Source organism: Esox lucius, chromosome 19 (genome assembly GCF_011004845.1).
Source record: "Esox lucius isolate fEsoLuc1 chromosome 19, fEsoLuc1.pri, whole genome shotgun sequence".
Taxonomy (NCBI): Eukaryota; Metazoa; Chordata; class Actinopteri; order Esociformes; family Esocidae; genus Esox; species Esox lucius.
The window spans coordinates 29,568,095-29,588,906 of NC_047587.1; the positions used below are offsets into that span (position 1 = coordinate 29,568,095).

General features: G+C 42.0%; 1 protein-coding gene across 1 annotated transcript in view; it reads right to left on the reverse strand.

Annotated features, from left to right (window-relative positions):
• LOC105018600 (cytosolic carboxypeptidase 4) overlaps window positions 1-20,812 on the reverse strand; it is a 150,405-nt gene that overhangs the window by 69,956 nt on the left and 59,637 nt on the right. The window contains exons 17-19 of the mRNA XM_034288062.1: window positions 19,853-19,985; window positions 19,400-19,553; window positions 6,285-6,465 (exon numbers count right to left, since the gene is read on the reverse strand). Of these exons, the coding sequence (XP_034143953.1) occupies window positions 6,285-6,465; window positions 19,400-19,553; window positions 19,853-19,985 (468 nt within the window). The remainder of the gene's footprint in view (window positions 1-6,284; window positions 6,466-19,399; window positions 19,554-19,852; window positions 19,986-20,812) is intronic.

Genomic DNA, 20,812 nt, shown 5'->3' on the forward strand with positions numbered 1-20,812 from the left:
CATATTGATAAATCTCAAAGTCACCGTGGTTTTGGGTGTATGCCAGGTGTACGCTGGAAATTTGGTGTACGCACTTTTGATAAATGAGGGCCAATGTGTATGTGATTTCTCAACATATACAGCTCCGGAAAAAATTAAGAGATCACTGCAACTTTTTATTTCCTTTCCAAAAAAGTCGAAAAGGAAGGTTTTAGTGAGGAACAGAAGGGTTAAAATTAAGAGACCACTGCAAATTGAATGCTTCTGTTCCTCACTCAAAACATTCTTTTTCAACTATTTTGAAAATAAAGAAAAAGGTGCAGTGGTCTCTTAATTTTTTCCGGAGATGTATTTATTCACAGTTGTGCTCAAAAGTTTGCATTCCTTTGGAGAATTGGTAGTACACTCACCTAAAGGAGTATTAGGAACACCTGTTAAATTTCTCATTAATGCAATTACCTAATCAACCAATCACATGGCAGTTGCTTCAAAGCATTTAGGGGTGTGGTCCTGGTCAAGACATCCACACTGAATGTCAGAATGGGAAAGAAAGGTGATTTAAGCAATTTTGAGCGTGGCATGGTTGTTGGTTCCAGACGGGCCGGTCTGAGTGTTTCACAATCTGCTCAGTTACTGGGATTTTCACGCACAACCATTTCTAGGGTTTACAAAGAATGGTGTGAAAAGGGAAAAACATCCAGTATGCGGCAGTCCTGTGGGCGAAAATGCCTTGTTGATGCTAGAGGTCAGAGGAGAATGGGCAGACTGATTCAAGCTGATAGAAGAGCAACTTTGACTGAAATAACCACTCGTTACAACCGAGGTATGCAGCAAAGCATTTGTGAAGCCACAACACGCACAACCTTGAGGCGGATGGGCTACGACAGCAGAAGACCCCACCGGGTACCACTCATCTCCACTACAAATAGGAAAAAGAGGCTACAATTTGCACAAGCTCACCAAATTTGGACAGTTGAAGACTGGAAGAATGTTGCCTGGTCTGATGAGTCTCGATTTCGGTTGACACATTCAGATGGTAGAGTCAGAATTTGGCGTAAACAGAATGAGAACATGGATCCACCATACCTTGTTACCACTGTGCACTCTGGTGGTGGTGGTGTAATGGTGTGGGGGATGTTTTCTTGGCACACTTAGTGCCAATTGGGCATCGTTTAAATGCCACGGCCTACCTGAGCATTGTTTCTGACCATGTCCATACCTTTATGATCACCATGTACCCATCTTCTGATGGCTACTTCCAGCAGGATAATGCACCATGTCACAAAGCTCGAATCATTTCAAATTGGTTTCTTGAATATGACAATGAGTTCACTGTGCTGAAATGGCCCCCACAGTCACCAGATCTCAACCCAATAGAGCATCTTTGGGATATGGTGGAACGGGAGCTTTGTGCCCTGGATGTGCATCCCACAATATGGGCCAATATTTCTAAAGAATGCTTTCAGCACCTTATTGAATCAATGCCACGTAGAATTAAGGCAGTTCTGAAGGCGAAAGGGGGTCAAACACAGTATTAGTATGGTGTTCCTAATAATCCTTTAGGTGAGTGTATTAAACAATTATAGGCCAATATTGAACCTCCCGTTCCTGTCAAAACTCTTAGAAAAATGTGTTTCCCAACAACTGAATGCCTTCCTGAAGTTTGTATGTGTGGATGGGCATATCCTCTGACAAATCAAATGTATGTTTTGGTGTTCCTCAAGCCTCAGTTCTGAGCCCATTATTGTTCTCACTATATATGCTGCCTCTGGGTGATGTAATCCGGAATCACAATGTCAATTTTTACTGTTATGCTGATGACACACAGTTATATATTTCAATGAAGCATGGAGAAGCCCCAAAATTAGCTACTTTGGAAGCATGCGTTTCAGATATTAGGAAGTGGATGACAGAGTGGATGATAGAAAACAGAGATGCTCATTTTAGGACCTAAGAAACTAAGAGCTTTGTTGGCAGATCTCACTGTGAACCTCGACGGCTGCATGATCGTCTCCCAAACATCTGTAAGAAACCTTGGCTTTACCCTTGACCCTGACCTCTCTTTTGATGAACATATAAAATATTTCTCAATTTTTGCTTATTTTCATCTTTGAAACATTGCAAAAATCTGAAACTTTATATCAAAAACTGATGCAGAAAAACGAATCCATGCTTTTGTTACTTCTAGATTATATTATATTTCACCGAATCCCCCTGTCTCAGCCCCTAGGTCTTACGCTGCTATATTATTGTGCTGGGGGAGTAGGGTCAATTCTCCTTCTCCACTAAAAATCCTTGCAGATATAAGGAATGTATTTTTTAAGTTTTAAACTAAGGAGGACATGAGGTCCTGGCCCACACCTGAGGAGTACCTGGCTTGAAAGACCCGCTGCTGTCCCTGTCCAAAGTCCTCCTGGTTGTGTTGCATATCAAGATGATACCTGACGATTTCAGCTGCCACTGTGCTGACACCTGCCCCGTGTTGTCCCTGTCCTTGTCCATCTGGTCATGCTTCCGACCTGGACTAATTTTAAATAGACTCTGGACATGCATTTATTAATTATTACAATTTGTACTCTTAATATGTTCACCCGGCACAGCCAGAAGAGGATTGGTCACCCCTCTGAGCCTGGGTCCTCTCTAGGTTTCTTCCTAAATGTCAGCCTTCTTAGGGGGGTTTTCCTTGCCACTGAAATTCAACACTACTGTTGTTTGCGCCTTGGGGTTTAAGGCTGGTTGTTTTGTAAAAGCACATTGTGACAGCTGCTGATGTAAAAAGGCCTTTATAATTGTGATTGATTGATTGATCTTCCCACAGAGGATCAATTGGGCTCGAGGGTGGGCATTCACTGGGCCACCAAAGGACATTCAGAGACTTTTCCTGAAGCCACTCAAGCATTGTCTTGTCTGTGTGCTTTTGGTTCGTTGTTGTGCTAAAATGTATCTTCGCCTAGGTCTGTATGCTCTGGTTCAGATTTTCTTCAAGAACCTCTATGAATTGTGGTCTGTTCATCCTTCCCAATCCTAACCAGTCTCCCACGCCCTTTGTGAAAAATCCCCAGGGAATGATGATCCCACCACTATGCTTTACTGTAGGAGTGGCATTAGCAAAAAGGCAGAGCCAACATTTTATCTAAAAATAACTGCATGAAACTCATGAAGTTTGAAATGTCATGAATTTGAGTTGCCAAATCACAAATGGTTATCACCACATGACCAAGTTTACTTGCAGGACATTATATCAATATTTGCGCATACAATCCTTTCCAGCACATTAATGCAAAACTAATTTCAGAGACACAAAAACATGGCACCATGTCAAACAAATTATCGATACATATATAATTTTACTGACCCGTCCTTTACATCTGTCGTGATTAATTGTTTTTCTACAACAACAAAAAAGTGGATGGAAACACGGTTAGTGTCACTCGGTTACCGTTGTTAGAAACTGGTTTATAGCACATATAACATAAACCTTTTCAAATACAAATTCCCACACCCTGCTATTGCCAATTTCCAAAACCTCTCACTGAAGGTATAAAAGATACACTGAGTTTCACAGCCTCCTTGGATTTCACAGCAAAAACATAATAGCAAAGAGTAGATTGTTCTGACATGAACGGCTCAGCACAATGTTGCAGCAAAGAGCACGGCAGATTTCATATGAAAGATGTCAGTGAACGTCACTGTCAGACAGAGGATGTGGCTATGTGGTTAACCCCTGGTTTCAGACTAGTGGATTCCCTACTGACAGACACCTTTCTGTTCTCACCTCTTACTGTTAGGTGCCCAGCTAAAGACGAGCAACTAGCAGACTGTCGTCAGCATCACTCTTCGTCTTTGCAATCAGGAAGGTAACAGCACAGCAAATGGCTGTTAGTCAAAAGGTCAGCCCAGTTTACGTCACACTCACCCTTTGGTTAGTGCAGAGCTGTTTGACACAAACTGAGCTTTCAGACTCAAAGCAATTATATCTGAAGGCCCAGTACTTGATGCTGTATGTGTGAGTCAAATAGCAGTAGAGTCGAGTGAGTTCACAGTGAAACAACTGCACTTGTTTGTGTTCCCAAAAACCACAAACAAATTGACACTGCTATCAGTTACCATGGAAGATGGATTTTGGAAATGCAAGCTGAAGATATATTTCAAACTGCAGCCCACAGAAAAGGAGCAGATGGCCTAGTGGCCTAGCGGGCTCCTTTTTATAGGCTCGTAACTGAAGGTTGCTGGTTTGAATGCCAGAGCACTGGTGATCATGGTGATCTTTCAATCTGCCCGTAAGCAAGGCACTTAACCCTATTTGCGCCACGGTTGCTTCAATAATGTCTGATCCCTTGGCTGTGACAGTCCTCTCTGATGGTGTCAGGGAGTGTCAGATACTGAATGCTAAAAACAATTTTCCAACACTTCATATTTTTTTTACCCATGTTTAACAGGTACTTGAGAACACAATGTTAACAACAACATGGAGAGTTATTACAGGGGGAGGAGAGGGGATGAATGAACCAGCAGGAAGCTGTGAATAATTGGGTGTCCATGATGTGTGGAAAATGAAAATCATAGGCACAAACAAGGAACAAATAAGGAAATTAAACAATGGTTTATGCTGGAAAAGTTCGGATCTGTTTTTGTTTGTGTATCAATGTAATCACGGTATGACTTTCTTGTTATTTTGGGCTAAGCTGTGGTCAATCTGCAGTGTAGACACATTCAGTGATATTTCCAATGGGAATTATATTTGGGCATTGTACTCCAATTGCTTACAACATCATTTTTTTTGAATCGCCAAGAGACTGGCAAAGAGATTCAAACAAAAGGCTAAATATTCTACTTCACAAAATGTATTTAATTAGGTGCCCATGTGGACTAGTATACAGTATGTGGGAAAGCTCAAAGCGCTCAAAACAAGAATTATGGAACATAGGAACTACATAAGGAGAAATTATATCAAAAGGCATCTTGTTGGGCATTTTTCCAAGGCAAACCACAACATTTCTCTCTGCTACATGGAGATTGAACAAATGAAATGGCACAGAGGGGGACATATTGACTGAGGCATTTTTAGATACATTTCCTCCACCTCTCCAAGAGGTCTAAACATGTAACTAGAGATTAAACCCCTTTTTGTATTTCTTTTGCATTACAAGGGATTGAATTTTTTCCTTTTTTCCTGATATTTTGTATATAGACTGACGCATTTCTCTAAGTTCTGAATATAACTAGGCCTACATTACATAGAAGAATGCCAAGTATATTTATTCTGCTTCCATACAGTATCACCACTTTGTAACCATTTAGTGTGATCTCTATTAGTGAACCTATCTAAATGCCATTGGCTTTTTTAAGTTGTTGTGGTTTACAGTGGTGTACGACCTGAAAAAGGTCCAATACCAATCGAAATAATGTCTGTTCTTCAGTGACAGAATAAATTCAACATTGAAGCATACTAGAGTTGTGGATAAAATGGGGATCTTGTCATTTATTTCAGAAAATGAAGTACATATTAGACCCATGTGAAGATAAATCGTTCACATTCAAATGTTTTATTGTTTCCACCCGCATAAAGCATTTAGAAGACACCTTCATTGTTTATTGTCGTCTTAAAAGCATAATCCTGGACTGTCACTGTGGCCTCTAAAACGCTGACAGAGTAGAGAAAAGCTAATGGTTTGAGACAACATGACACAGCACCAAGCAGTGGTGGCTATTGACTCCATCTCTCTCCAGCCCCAAACAAACAGTGTGTAATAGGCTACATTCGGATCAATGATTGTTCTGTAGTGCTCCCTCAGCACTAGCCTGGTGATAATCAAAAGACTGCGGCTCTGACTGGATCTAGTTTCCACGTGGCGTCGGTGAGGAGTCACGTCGGTGATGGGTACGGAGATTTTGAAGAGGATTATCGATTGCCTCCAGTCCATGAATAAGATCAGTATAACGTTGTAGCTTTTGTTAAGTGCTGGTGTCCTACTAACGGGGGAACACACATCACGGTTACAACACAACAACGTCACGTGCCAAACTGCAGAATTTGCTTCCTAACTTTGTGTCGGAATTGACACCAACCCCACGGCTGACACTCACTCAGCGTGAGTTAAGAATGAGCGGCATTCTTTCCGGATGCCGCGCATTCACTCGGCAAAGCAAACCCACCGTGTCAGTACGACCACCTTGTGGCAACTTGGACACACAGGTTCACACCCCAGACGCCTAGCTAAATCCTTGACATGGGCGTGTGACAGGTGTAGGTCTGAGGAGAGAGGTCAAAGGTCAGGGCGTGTGTTGAAGTGCGGCTTACGTACGTGCCATTGATGACCCCGTCAGGGTTGAGCATGGGGATGATTTTGAAGATGTAGGCCTCCCTCAGGCTCTCCGCTCGGGGATCGCTGCTACACAGGAACTCCAGTGTACCCTTCATCACCCAGCTGGCGTTACTCTCCCCAGGGTGGACACGGGCTGTCAACACCACGCAAGGACGGTTACCTGGCGGAGGGAAAGGGAGGGTGAGACAGGTTTACACGCTGTTCGCCGATATCCACACTGAAAGAGATTAATTACACCCTCTACAGCAGATCAGTACATCTTTCAGCCACCGCTTCTTCAATGTAACATCGTACCAGAACAAAGCTATTTGTAAAGCATCAACACATATCTAAACACACGCATTGTTATGGTTTACTCAAGCCTTGCAAGCAGAGAGAAAAGAACATTTCTGAAGTGTGCAATGCATTCCATACACCTCTCTATAGGGCACTATCTATACAGTAGGTCTTGGGAACATTTCGATTTTGAAAGCGGGAGAAGATGGATACACTTTCAGAAGCACATCAAATTTTAATTTAGCACGGCAATTGTGGCCAGGGCTGCCACTTCACAAAAGACAGCTACGGAAGAGACAAATTCCTCCGACTCCTGCATTGATCACTCAGTAATGAGTTTCTGCAAGGCCTTTAAAGTTATAGGTCTGAGGCACTTCATTTAATTTCTACATTTAATTGAATTCTAGTGAGTAAGCCAGAGCAATCAGGTTTGAGTAATAAGTCATTTGTTTTTGTAAAACTAAATGAGATACAGCAGCATTCTCATACTTTCGCCTTTATAAAACAAGCCATAATTTGGCTGTAGGCAGTGCAGTGTTGACAACAATGATATGTTATTTGAGACCGGCCGAATGCATAATAATGCACTGAGTGTAGTAATATGACATTAAAATAACGGAAAAACTTAATTGAAATGTATACAATTGATGGACCACGCCCTAATGACAATTAATCTTATACAAAATGGATCTTGATGTTTAGTAAAAGAAGGGAGGTTTCATCGACAAATAGCTCAGCAAATTGGAAAATAGCCCACCTCTTGAAGGAATTCAATATATTGGGAGCAACAATTTGTCTACATTATAAAGCAAACCTTTCTCTCTTATTTAGAAAATTTGGTACCACAATTCAATTCAAAAGGACATCCAAAATGCACTTCCATTGGCTGGATGTGCACGGCTATCACATATCCATTTATTCAGTGGAAGCACCCATTCTGTTTACATTTGTAATTATTTATTTGTTTAGTTCATCCTAATAAAACATATTTGCACCATAAAGCATACAATTTATTCGACGGTTTTGCCAAGTGAAATGGAGAAGATTGAATGTACAAAAGTAATTGAATAGGAATGCAAGCATCTTGTGGAAGAGACCGAAAGATTTAGAATGATAAATATCACATTAGCCCTGAAGCATGAGGCTCAATCCCCTGCAAAAGAAGAAAGAGGTTCTGCAACTTGCTCATGCGCTCTCTTTCCCCACACACAGACACACACAATTTTGTCTCAGGTAGCATATCCAGGGTGAGCAATGGATTATTTCCCATTCTCTTAGTCAAAACTACAGTACCTACAATATCTCCTTATGAGAACAGCATCAAACAAACTGCAACAATAGGATATACTCATAGCTGGAAAGCCACAGAGACAAACGTACAACATACAAGAGTAGGCTCTTGCAGAGAGCTACAATCATCTTGACCCCATTTCCATTTCTCCTCTCTATTCAGGGCCTAATAATGCTCGGTCTTGGCACATAAAAAAAGTGTAAAGTGTGAAGCCTGGAGAGGTGTAGGCGTTCTGAAAGGCAGCGAGCCATCAGGGTCATCAACAGTTCCCTTTGCCAATCCCACACAAGCCAAGCCAAGCTACCTAGCTACACTCAGCACAGTGGGTAGAGAGGTGCCCACAGCCAGGCCATGTGGGCTGTCTGTTTCCTCTTTGATATGGACCTGTCTCTGGCTCACCGGCATCATCAGCCAAGCTGTCATAGAGAGAACCCACCGAACTGGTGTGCCTTTGTTTCCATCCCCTACCGCTTCCTGGCTATCTGCGCTAACTCACCACCTGCTGGAAATGTCTGTGTGCGTGTGTGATCTGTGTGTGTGTGTGTGTACAGGCTCCAAGTTGGATGTGTTCCGTGTGTGTTTGTTTACGTGCTGATATATACCGCTTATGTAGATAAGCTGCAAGAGCACAATGATCAAATGAATGAAGTCACAGCTGTGGGTCGCTCTGGATAAGTGTAACGACTTCAAAATATGATGAGATACTACTATGTTAGAGTCTGATCATGTCAATATTCTTAATATAAATACAAGCATTCCAGTCAGAAATATTATACCAAGTAAAAAATGTGTAGAAATTATTATAATAATTGTTTAAAATGAAAAAGTTGGTAATGTAATTTCCTTTTCTAATATATAGTATTTGCTGCATTGCCAACAGTCAATACTGAACATTTTCTTCAGATTATTCTGTAAATAATGTGATGTCCTATAGGGAACCACTGCTCTAAACCACTATATAAATGTGTTTTATTTCACTGCCAGTGAGTTATCATCCTGCACTAAAGGCAACTGAAACACTCAGAAAATGACCACTTTAAAAGTACAATTCACCACATTCACCATAAAAGCCTGTCAATCCCATTAACATTCAGCTATCTTTCCCCACAAGCTCTTACGCTTCCATTATAATGCACTACACCACAAGCTGCCCTATTATCAAACTTCTCTAAGAGGAGGAAATGCTAGAAATTGATTGTACGTTAGACTGAACATGCCTGAGAGGAATGGCTTGTTTGTGGACACATGAATGTAAGTCTCCCTGCTCTGCTGCCCCATGCAGGGTGCTAACCAGCAGTCCCCTGAACACGCTAAAACAGTCAACCAAAGAGCTTCATTTCCATCGTTCCACTTCTCTGCTGCCCCATGAGGGTGCCAACCAGCAGTACCCTGAACACGCTAAAACAGTCACCCACAGAGCATCGTAACCATTACTCCACAAATCCACAGCCCAAGTGACAACGGATTGAAATGCACTCGTCTATTTGCACTTCTGGTTAGATGCTAACTGCATTTTGTTGTACTGTACTTGTTGTATCTAATCGGTGCCAACCGCAAACTGGCTAGCCATTTCACACTGGCCACATGAAGATTACGTTTTTATTAAATTTATGGAAATCATCATTTTGTTTAACAAAAGAAAATCTTTTTAATATAACTTAAACATATACTATTTGATTTGTTTAGTTTTTCCCCCCTGAGCCTCTTAAGGTCTTGAAATGCTCTGTCAGATGTTATGTAGATGCGGTAAAGTCCACTGACCTCATTATTGCATCTATAGCATGGTCTAGAGCTCACCCCCTTACCCAGATGAACAGTCATTGTTCTACACGAATAAAATCTACCTAGTTACCAGGCATTTGGCAAAAAAGTACCTTAGCATATAAATTCCAGACATTTCCAAAGCTCTTAGCTAAGCAATTGCGCAGCTCTTACCCAAAAAGGCATATTCACCAATTCACCAATAACAGGCTGTTATTTTGAAATGTTAATGTGGTAAAATATTATTTAAAAAGGTCAATATTTTGACAGCACTGGCCCTTTAAACGTTTATACCCTATATTTACTGAGAGGCGGTTGTTGATGCATCTCCTCTCTATCATGGCCCTACTTGGACAGGGGCATCGGTCATCTCTCATGGGCTTTAAGCAGTGCTGGAGGCTCCATTAAGGGCTTTCTACCTGAGTACCTTGGTGATTAAGTGCCCCACTTTAGTCCCTTTGGGCCACTCTAACACTCTACCAGGTAAAACATCTGGCCCTGAAACGCTTGCTTTTAAAACCAAAAGACCGCAGAAAAATGTGTTCTGGTGGGAACTTGGTGTAACTGAGATGAAGAAGAGCAGCACTCGGATGGTTTTCCTTTGATAAAATACAGTGAAACGCTTGTCTGAGTAAAGAATCTAGGGTTTCCATTAGTTCCATGGTCTCTTCTGTTGTGATTCAAAGCTCTGTCGGTCCCCATTCTCATAAAGCTCTTTGAAGATCAAACCACTCCATCCATGATGTGCCATCACTCGCATGGTCCTCAATAACAGATCAAACAAATCCTAATAGGAAGGATTGCAGCTAAAAGGAGAACCAAATGGATGGTCCTGTTCCCCCCACACTGGTTCAAAGAGGGTATTAGGTGGTTTCCTATGCAGGACAAGTCCTGGTTTAGTATTCACTAGACTGACACTATGTTGACCGAAACCTCTGTCTCATCCCCAGCAGCAGAACATTTTCAAACTGTTGTCAAACAGCAGCAGCAGTGACCTCAAAGTACCACCTGAGAGGAGGAGGAGGAGGCAACAAGCTGACATGGAAACTTACTGAAACTTTAAATTGAAGCAATCCCTGATCAAATGGGGGTGAGTCATACATGATGCTGGCAGACAGAGCCTGCCATGCACGCAAATGCACAAGTACAAAGGAGGCCTTGAGCAATCAAAACCAATCTCTGTCATCCTTTCCTGTGTACTATATGCAAATCTGGTCTAATTAGTACAAATCAGGGTTGTCCATTGATAATCATAAGATGAATTTGCCCCCAAAAGCTTATGAAAATGCAGCTTTAATTTTCCATTTTATTAATTAAAAATGTTCCAGTGCAATTGCGCTCAGGCTCATTTCAAAGGTTGTTAATTATCAAACGTAATCTAGAATAGCATGACAGTGTGTCCAAAAGCTATCTAAGGGGAGGTAATATTTTTCGTTTTTTTTCCCTAAGTGTGAGAATGTAATGTGCCGGGCTGTTGAGGGGCATGAGTACCAATATCATTAGTCAGACTAGTTTCACTCCAATAGCTTCCATCAGTCAGACCTCAACAAATGATTGTGTCTACTTACCAGGGTTACAGAGAGCCACATCAGTCCAGGAAGTATTTGATGTAATGAGTTTCAACATCATTATGAGTTCAGTACAGTAAACACACAATTCATGTCTGAATCAGGATACAGGATAACAAAATGTTGGTCACCCAATTGTGCCTCCTCCAAAATGTTACCTGCTAATGTTATGATCACAACCCATTGTGCATAAATGTATGCCAACTATACGTTGATTTTCTGTATTCTGCCCCCAAATGTTGTCTACCACTAACAACATTAATGCACCAAGTCAAACTCTGGGCGTGTGTAAACGTACTTAGTGAATAATGGTGATTGCGATTCTGAAGTGAGAATAAATCGACCTTTCCAAAGCTATTGCAACATTGCCTAAAGCTCTGATCTGAATCCATTTCAGACATTCCAGAAAACACCATTATGAGTTAATCAGTCACGAATCACACCAATGTGTACTGTAGCTTATAACTCTACTGGTGGACAAAATGACTGCACGTCATCAGTAGCTGCATCTACATTATACTGTACAGAACATGCATTTCACTAAAACACATGATAAAAGTTAGTTCCCTAAACAATGTGGCAACAGTGTGTTTTGCGGGGTGATGAGGAGCAAAGTCTATTATTCATGTGATATCAAAGTCATTATCTTCACCTAATGTACCTCGACCAGGCTATCTGACCAATGGGGTGTGATAGATGTGAGCGTTACGAGGGACTTGTCCACTATCAGGAGACATACTGAGCAGAAACGAGCAGATGGTGAAAATACGAAGACCTATTCAGTGAATCTACTGCAAACACGCCATATTTTCAATGCTCAACAGCAATACCGCGTATTTATTCACATGCCCTAATTTGTATCATAATTCTGCATATTTCCAGACATTTGATCCGATTGAAATTAGATTTCAATCAGATAATTATGTAATGAGGCGACAAGTGTCTAAGACAAACTTCTCTGACTCCTACAATAGATTTCCACCCACACTAACACATTGTTGAAACCAAATCATCCTCCGTGTTTACAGCTAATTCAGATGACTTGGCAAATAAACAAGGAACCAATTAAACTCTTGAGTTTAATGAGCACAGCCATACCAGTGTTGTTTATACTCATCATGCTTGTCACAGGAATCCAAAAGTACGTACACACCAATATCTCAATTGAGTGCAACCTCCATGAATTTACTGGGGTATAAATATAAAGTGTCACACAAATTCCCTTACTCATCTTCATATCAACACAGGGAAGGTCAGAGAACAAACAAATGAAATGAGACAAATGGCTGTTGACCTTCAATGAATTAATCAATGGATATAAAAAAAATTACACGCCTGAAAATACCCATCTCCACTATTAAGGCAATAATTAACAAGTTTAAATCAAATGGAGCTGTGATTAACCGAAGCTAGAAGAGGACCCAAGTGAGTTTACTGTGCTCTGACGCACAGTAAGGAGGATGGAGTTTGCTTAATGTCATTGCAACATTGACTGGAACTGGGTTCAATAGTCAGATGAGACAGAAATAGAGCATTTGGGCTATAAACAACAGAGGTAGGTTTGCCGTGAAAAGAGGGATCATCATGCAGAAAATAACCTAAACCCCAACGTGGTGGTTGATAGGTGGTGTTTTGCTAGGTTTTGATTTCAGAGGCCCTGGGAACTTTGTTAGGATACATGGCATCATTAACTCTGTCAAGCACCAGGGGATTCTGGACCAAAATCTGTCTGCCTCTGCCAGGAGGCTAAAACTAGGTCTTCATTTGATCTTCCAGCAGTAAAATGATCAAAAGCATTCCTCCGTATCCTAACAAAAATCACATAAAATTTCAGGACACGAGTACGTGCAGCTATCTTGGCAAGGGGAGGTTGCAATGTACAAAATGCAGGTGTGCCAATATTGTGACACATGTTTTTGAATAGATTAAGATCTTGATTGTTTTTGCTTTGAACAATTTTACCTCAATTAAAGATTAAATGTCTCTCTTTCCATAGCCTTTTATGCTCATCTTTAGAAAGTGTGCCAAAGATTCTGAAGGGCACTGTATCTAAGAAACACTTTAGCAAAACTTTATACTCAACTGTCGTCAAGAAATACAAAATACCCTGTGTTTAGTTCACAGAACATCAACCTGTTGATTTTGTTCAAATTCTACTTACGAATTTACCCAGGGGGTCTGTGAGCTCAAGTGAGATACAGTTGTGCTCATTACTTTGCATATCCTGGCAGAAATGCTGACATTTTGGCATAGATTTTGAAAATGACTGATTATGCAAAAAAAAAATTGTTTCATTTAAGGACAGTGATCATATGAAGCCATTTATCACATACAGTGGGGAGAACAAGTATTTGATACACTGACGATTTTGCAGGTTTTCCCACTTACAAAGCATGTAGAAGTCTGTAATTATTATCAAAGGCAGACTTCAACTGTGAGAGACGGAATCTAAAACAAAAATCCATAAAATCACATTGTATGATTTTAAGTAATTAATTAGCATTTTATTGCATGACATACACTCACCTAAAGGATTATTAGGAACACTTGTTCAATTTCTCATTAATGCAATTATCTAATCAACCAATCACATGGCAGTTGCTTCAATGCATTTAGGGGTGTGGTCCTGGTCAAGACAATCTCCTGAACTCCAAAATGAATGTCAGAATGGGAAAGAAAGGTGATTTAAGCAATTTTGAGCATGGCATGAGTGTTTCACAATCTGCTCAGTTACTGGGATTTTAACGTACAACCATTTCTAGGGTTTACAATGAATGGTGTGAAAAGGGAAAAGCATCCAGTATGCGGCACTCCTGTGGGCGAAAATGCCTTGTTGATGCTAGAGGTCAGAGGAGAATGGGCAGACTGATTCAAGCTGATAGAAGAGCAACTTTGACTGAAATAACCACTCGTTACAACCGAGGTATGCAGCAAAGCATTTGTGAAGCCACAACACGCACAACCTTGAGGCGGATGGGCTACAACAGCAGAAGACCCCACCGGGTACCACTCATCTCCACTACAAATAGGAAAAAGAGGCTACAATTTGCACAAGCTCACCAAAATTGGACAGTTGAAGAATGTTGCCTGGTCTGATGAGTCTCGATTTCTGTTGAGACATTCAGATGTTAGAGTCAGAATTTGGCATAAACAGAATGAGAACATGGATCCATCATGCCTTGTTACCACTGTGCAGGCTGGTGGTGGTGGTGTAATGGTGTGGGGGACACTTTAGGCCGCTTAGTGCCAATTGGGCATCGTTTAAATGCCACGGCCTACCTGAGCATTGTTTCTGACCATGTCCATCCCTTTATGACCACCATGTACCCATCCTCTGATGGCTACTTCCAGCAGGATAATGCACCATGTCACAAAGCTCGAATCATTCCAAATTGGTTTCTTGAACATGACAATGAGTTCACTTTGCTGAAATGGCCCCCACAGTCACTAGATCTCAACCCAATAGAGCATCTTTGGGATGTGGTGGAACGGGAGCTTCGTGCCCTGGATGTGCATCCCACAAGTCTCCATCAACTGCAAGATGCTATCCTATCAATATGGGCCAACATTTCTAAAGAATGCTTTCAGCACCTTGTTGAATCAATGCCACTTAGAATTAAGGCAGTTCTGAAGGCGAAAGGGGGTCAAACACAGTATTAGTATGGTGTTCCTAATAATCCTTTAGGTGAGTGTACGAATTTTATACATCAGAAAAGCATAACTTAATATTTGGTACAGAAACCTTTGTTTGCAATTACAGAGATCATATGTTTACTGTAGTTTTTGACCAAGTTTGCACACACTGCAGCAGGGATTTTGGCCCACTCCACCATACAGACCTTCTCCAGATCTTTCAGGTTTCGGGACTGTCGCTGGGGAATTGTGAACTTTCAGCTCCCTCCAAAGATTTTCTATTGGGTTCAGGTCTGGAGACTGGCTAGGCCACTCCAGGACTCCTTAATTGCCCTGGCTGTGTGTTTCAGGTCGTTGTCCTGCTGGAAGACCCAGCCACGACCCATCTTCAATGGTCTTACTGAGGGATCTCGCCATACATGGGCCCATCCATCCTCCCCTCAATACGGTGCAGTCATCCTGTCCCCTTTGCAGAAAATCATCCCCAAAGAATGATGTTTCCACCTCCATGCTTCACGGTTGGGATGGTGTTCTTGGGGTTGTACTCATCCTTCATCTTCCTCCAAACACAGCGAGTGGAGTTTAGACCAAAAAGCTCTATTTTTGTCTCATCAGACCACATGACCTTCTCCCATTCCTCCTCTGGATCATCCAGATGGTCATTGGCTAACTTCCTGATCCTCATGATCATTGATGCCCCACGAGGTGAGATCTTGCATGGAGCACACACCGACGGAGACTGTCATCTTGAACTTCTACCATTTCTAATAATTGCACCAACAGTTGTTGCCTTCTCACCAAGCTGCTTGCCTATTGCCCTGTAGCCCATCCCAGCCTTTCTACAATTTGATCCCTGATGTCCTTACACAGCTCTCTGGTCTTGGCCATTGTGGAGAGGTTGGAGTCTGTTTGCCCGTGAGAGCCGGAATTCTTACTGGTTGGTAGGTGATCAAATACTTATGTCATGCAATAAAATGTAAATTAATTATTTAAAAATCATACAATGTGATTTTCTGGATTTTTGTTTTAGATTCCGTCTCTCACAGTTGAAGTGTACCTATGATAAAAAAGTACAGACCTCTCCATGCTTTGTAAGTAGGAAAACCTGCAAAATCGGCAGTGTATCAAACACTTGTTCTCCCCACTGTAGTTGTTTGGCAACCATAAGCGCTATGTTCGGGGAGGGGTCAACAAGGCCTGTAGTGAACAGAATACCATTCCCACTGTGAAACATGCTGGTGGTTCACTGATGTTTTGGGGGTGTGTGAGCTCTAAAGGCATGGGGAATCTGGTGAAAAGTTATGGCAAGATGAATGCAGCATGTTATCAGAAAATTCTGGCAGACAATTAGCATTGTTCTGCACGAATGCTGCGCATGGGACACTCTTGGATTTTCCAGCACGACAATGACACTAAGCACAAGTCCTAGTTGACCCTTCAGTGGTAACAGCAGAAAAAGGTGAAGGTTCTGGAGTGGCTATCACAGTCTCCTGACATTAATTTCGTCAAGCCACTCTGGGGACATCTCAAATGTGCGGTTCATTTGAGACGACCAAAGACTTTGCATGACCTGGAGGCATTTTGCCAAGGTGAATGGGCAGCTATACTACCTGCAAGAATTCAGGGCCTCATAGACAACTATTACAAAAGACTGCATGCTGTCATTGATGCTAAAGGAGGCAATACACAGTATTAAGAACTAAGGGCATGCAGACTTTTGAACAGGGGTCAGTTCATTTTTTTCTTTGATGCCATGTTTTGTTTTATGATTGTGCCATTCTGTTATGACCTAGAGTTGAATGTGAATCCAATAAGAAATAAAAGACATGTTTTGCATGCTCACTCATGTTTTCTTTACAAATGGTACATATATTACCAAATTCTCCAAGGGTATGCAAACCTTTGAGCACAACTGTAGAAGGCTATAGACCCTCCGGTCTATAGCCTATAGAATTACGGCCCAGACCTCCAGGTAAAGCTAGCTTGAACAGAACCAAGACAGCATTTTGTGCTTTGGAAGACATATAACTCAACATCGACTGTGTCAAGTCCGCTGGGAATGGCTGCCATGAAGCCTTGATCACAAATTGGATACCTCAATATAAGATATCACAAGACCTTCTATCACAGAGCTATGCTTCAGGGTGAATTATGGCCAATGCATTCATATTACTTTTGCTTCCTCATTCTATTGACCTTTCCATATTTCGTTTGGGGACTGTTTGTGGAAAGTCTATAAACAGAAAGTATTTGTAGTGAGAACACAAATTTCAGAATGTGATGATATCAATACACACAATGTGATTAATGTGAAGATAATTACATTAGCTACATATTGTTTGTTCTGTATTTACAAATGTAGTAAACTATGTATAAAAGTAGAGCTCCATATAGGTATGTGCCTTTTATAGTTGTGTCCTGATTTGATCCCCATGATGTTGTTACTACAGAGGAAATCTGTTCATCTATTGGATTTTTGTTTACTAACCTTTCCTCCGAGAGATGTACGTTTGTGCTCATTTCAATGTATACAGTCATAGTCCTCTGATACATTTATTTTGTTTTGGTACAATACTGTTTTTCAACTGAGAAATGTTGGTAGAGTTGCCATTATTCATTACATAGACAAAATGCTTTAATTGTTATATTATAAGACACTAAAATATTATTCTTTATTTGTTGTTATGGGTGTGGGAGAGCTGATTAACATTGATTCAGTATCAGCATTCAATTAAAGTTCAATGTTATATCCAACTACCAATCCAGTAGAGGTGATCTGGAGTGCAACTGACTTACAGTGTGTTAATTGTGAATAATTCCAACATTAGCTCCAAATGTGCTATAGAACAAATACATAAATGTGGACATATGTCAGTGCCAACCACCTTAACTATCCTCCTCATCCCATCACAAGGTTGTCATGGCAGCTCCATGAAACATGGAATTAGAGGCAAAATTACCAACTGTACAGTCAGGCCTTTATAAGATATACAGTAAAGCATTAGAAATCACAAGGTCAGGTCCCCAGTTGACAGACAGTGGATGACAGCACTCTTAATATCTGTAATGGAAATGAGTCCACAGCAATGCTTCTGAAGCAACCTTTCCTGTCTAGCTGGGCTGGATGACAGCAGAGAGCTTCAGAGTGATGTGCTAGCAGTGGCAGTGGGAGGACAAACTCAGATTGATTTGTCCAAGATGCATGCTGTATGTTCAAAACATGTACGGTTTTACTAGTGCACGTACAACTACATCATGGCATGGCCATGATACACTGAAGAAAAACTGAGAAGGTCTACTGTTTGTTTCAGGCTGACAGAATGTTACAGATACCAACTCAGTACAAAATCCCTGACACCTCAAAACAAATTTGTTTGTACTTCATGTTAGGTTATTCATTAAAGATGCATTCTGTGATTTCTGCCCACTAGTGGCAAAAGTGGCACTAAAATCTCAGGTTTAACACATTATTTTGTTGATAACAAAAGCCCCAGAACTGGATTTTTTGGTGACGCTATATTCTAGGTGGTACAATGCCAGCACTATTCCCGACAGGGACCTTTATTCAGCTTTTTATGTGGCTTACTACAGTGTTATCTTTATGGGTTGTAAACATTGTAGCTACAACAACATTACGCTGTTATCTTCGCAGCTACCGGTAAACACAACTAGCGACCGTCCTTTTGATCGCCATAAAGGCAGCAGGTACCCAATCAAGGCTTACATTCTTGCTCCCCTTGAGGTTTCCATTATCAGCACAAATAGTGCAGATCTAAGAAGGCATCCCTGTGTCTCTACCGTCAGCCATATGCTAGTATGCTGGCTAAGGGGAGGGCAGGGCAGCTGTCACCACTAAATATTCAACACAGGTGCCGGCTGGCTGGGGAGGCTGGAGTTGAGGAGGCCTGGGAGGAAGGCCGCAGAGGTAACGACTAGAGGGGAGAATGGAGACAGCGCAGCCCTCTTTGGTGGCACAGCCCTGGTTTTTCCCTCCCCATTTATCTCCCTCCCTTACATCCCCCCTGACATCCATCAAGTCACTCAGCGCCCATCTGCCCGTTTCGGTCTGTCCGTCTCGGTCCTGTGACACGTGCTATCTAATTCCAACAGCGTCATGATCACCTGTAAACAGCCTGAAAGCCCAGGAACCAACATGCAGTCCTTCAGAGTGATTGCATGTCGCACGGCAAAGCCACTCTCATTCACCTTCCCCTGGGCCCATTTGTTTGACATGGGTTCACAGGAACGCTCAAGTATTATTCCTTTTCTCCTCCGACTCCAGCAGTGTATCACCAGGAGATTCAAACATTGGCACTGGCGTAGAGCCTAGCACCTTGCATTCTCCATATCAAAACTCCAGCTCTGACAGGAGGTGTCTGTGTCATATATCGCGCTATGAGGTTCTTTGAGCGACTGCCAACATCGAGCTCACTCTAACCACCCCCCACCCCCAAACACACAAACACAGGTCACAATGTGACGAACACACCCGGGGACACACAAATAAACACGCAACGGTTGCAAAACGCAGGAAGACGCTGCAGGTTGCGGTTCAGTAGACTTACGCATCTGGTGCAGGTCTCTCCAGCTCTTGGAGGACGGGACGGCGGTGACCGTGACCAGCGGGCAGGGGTTTCCGCCCAGTGTGTCACACAGGCTCTGTAGCCTGAAGAACACCTTGTCAGGGTCCACGGAGCGCTGCAGTCCCTGCAGGTGGCTCTGAAACACAGCCAGAACCAGCGGCCCGTAAACGAACCGGCCACCATGCTCCGGGGCCCGGGAGCGGTTGACACGAGCAGAACTCAAACACACACAGAGACCCTCAGAGTAACCACGCTGAACACGTGCTCCGAAAGGAAAATGTCAAGACCACCTCGAGGCTGGTGCGGTGCTATGCACTCACCAACATGCACGGAAACACAAACTTACACCCCCTGAACTCCCACCTGCGCGCACACACACCCACCCACCCGCCAGCACACAAACAAACACAAGCAGCTGGGTGTTTAGTGGTGTACCTGGAGGGCAGAGTAGGTGTAGGGGAAGTGGTAGGCCAGGTAACAGACGTCTTGGTTGTGTCTGAAGGTCACTGTAAATGTCAGGGTGTAGAAGGAGCAGATCTTCCAGCCTTGGCTCGGGTAGTAGTTGTTTCTGCATGGACAAAGTTATTCCAAAAGAAGCAGAATTACTTAAGTTGCAGAATGTTGTACTTTTATGTTGTCTTAAGGATAGTTCTATTTAGTCAGCAATAAAAATATTTGAATTGCCAGATAGTATAAAGCGCACTGTAACCAAGAAGCAATTACAACCTAGAAATCACTGAATACATACATATTGAATGGTGTTTTCAGGCATCAAATTCCATGGTAAAGTTTCCTATTAATCTCAAGACTAGATCTTAGTTGAGTTTAAGCTGTATTAGCAGATCTCACTCCGGTTATAATCTGTAGTAACAGATCTCAATTTAGTCCTAACCTGTAGTAAAAGATGTGTAGTCCCAGTTCTAACCTGTAGTAAAAGATGTGTAGTCCCAGTTCTAACCTGTAGTAACACATCTCAGTCCCAGTTCTAACCTGTAGTAACACATCTCAGTCCCAGTTCTAACCTGTAGTAACACATCTCAGTCCCAGTTCTAACCTGTAGTAACACATCTCAGTCCCAGTTCTAACCTGTAGTAACACATCTCAGTCCCAGTTCTAACCTGTAGTAACAGATCTCAGTCCCAGTTCTAACCTGTAGTAACATATCTCAATTTAGTCCTAACCTGTAGTAAAAGATGTGTAGTCCCAGTTCTAACCTGTAGTAAAAGATGTGTAGTCCCAGTTCTAACCTGTAGTAACACATCTCAGTCCCAGTTCTAACCTGTAGTAACACATCTCAGTCCCAGTTCTAACCTGTAGTAACAGATCTCAATTTAGTCCTAACCTGTAGTAAAAGATGTGTAGTCCCAGTTCTAACCTGTAGTAAAATATGTGTAG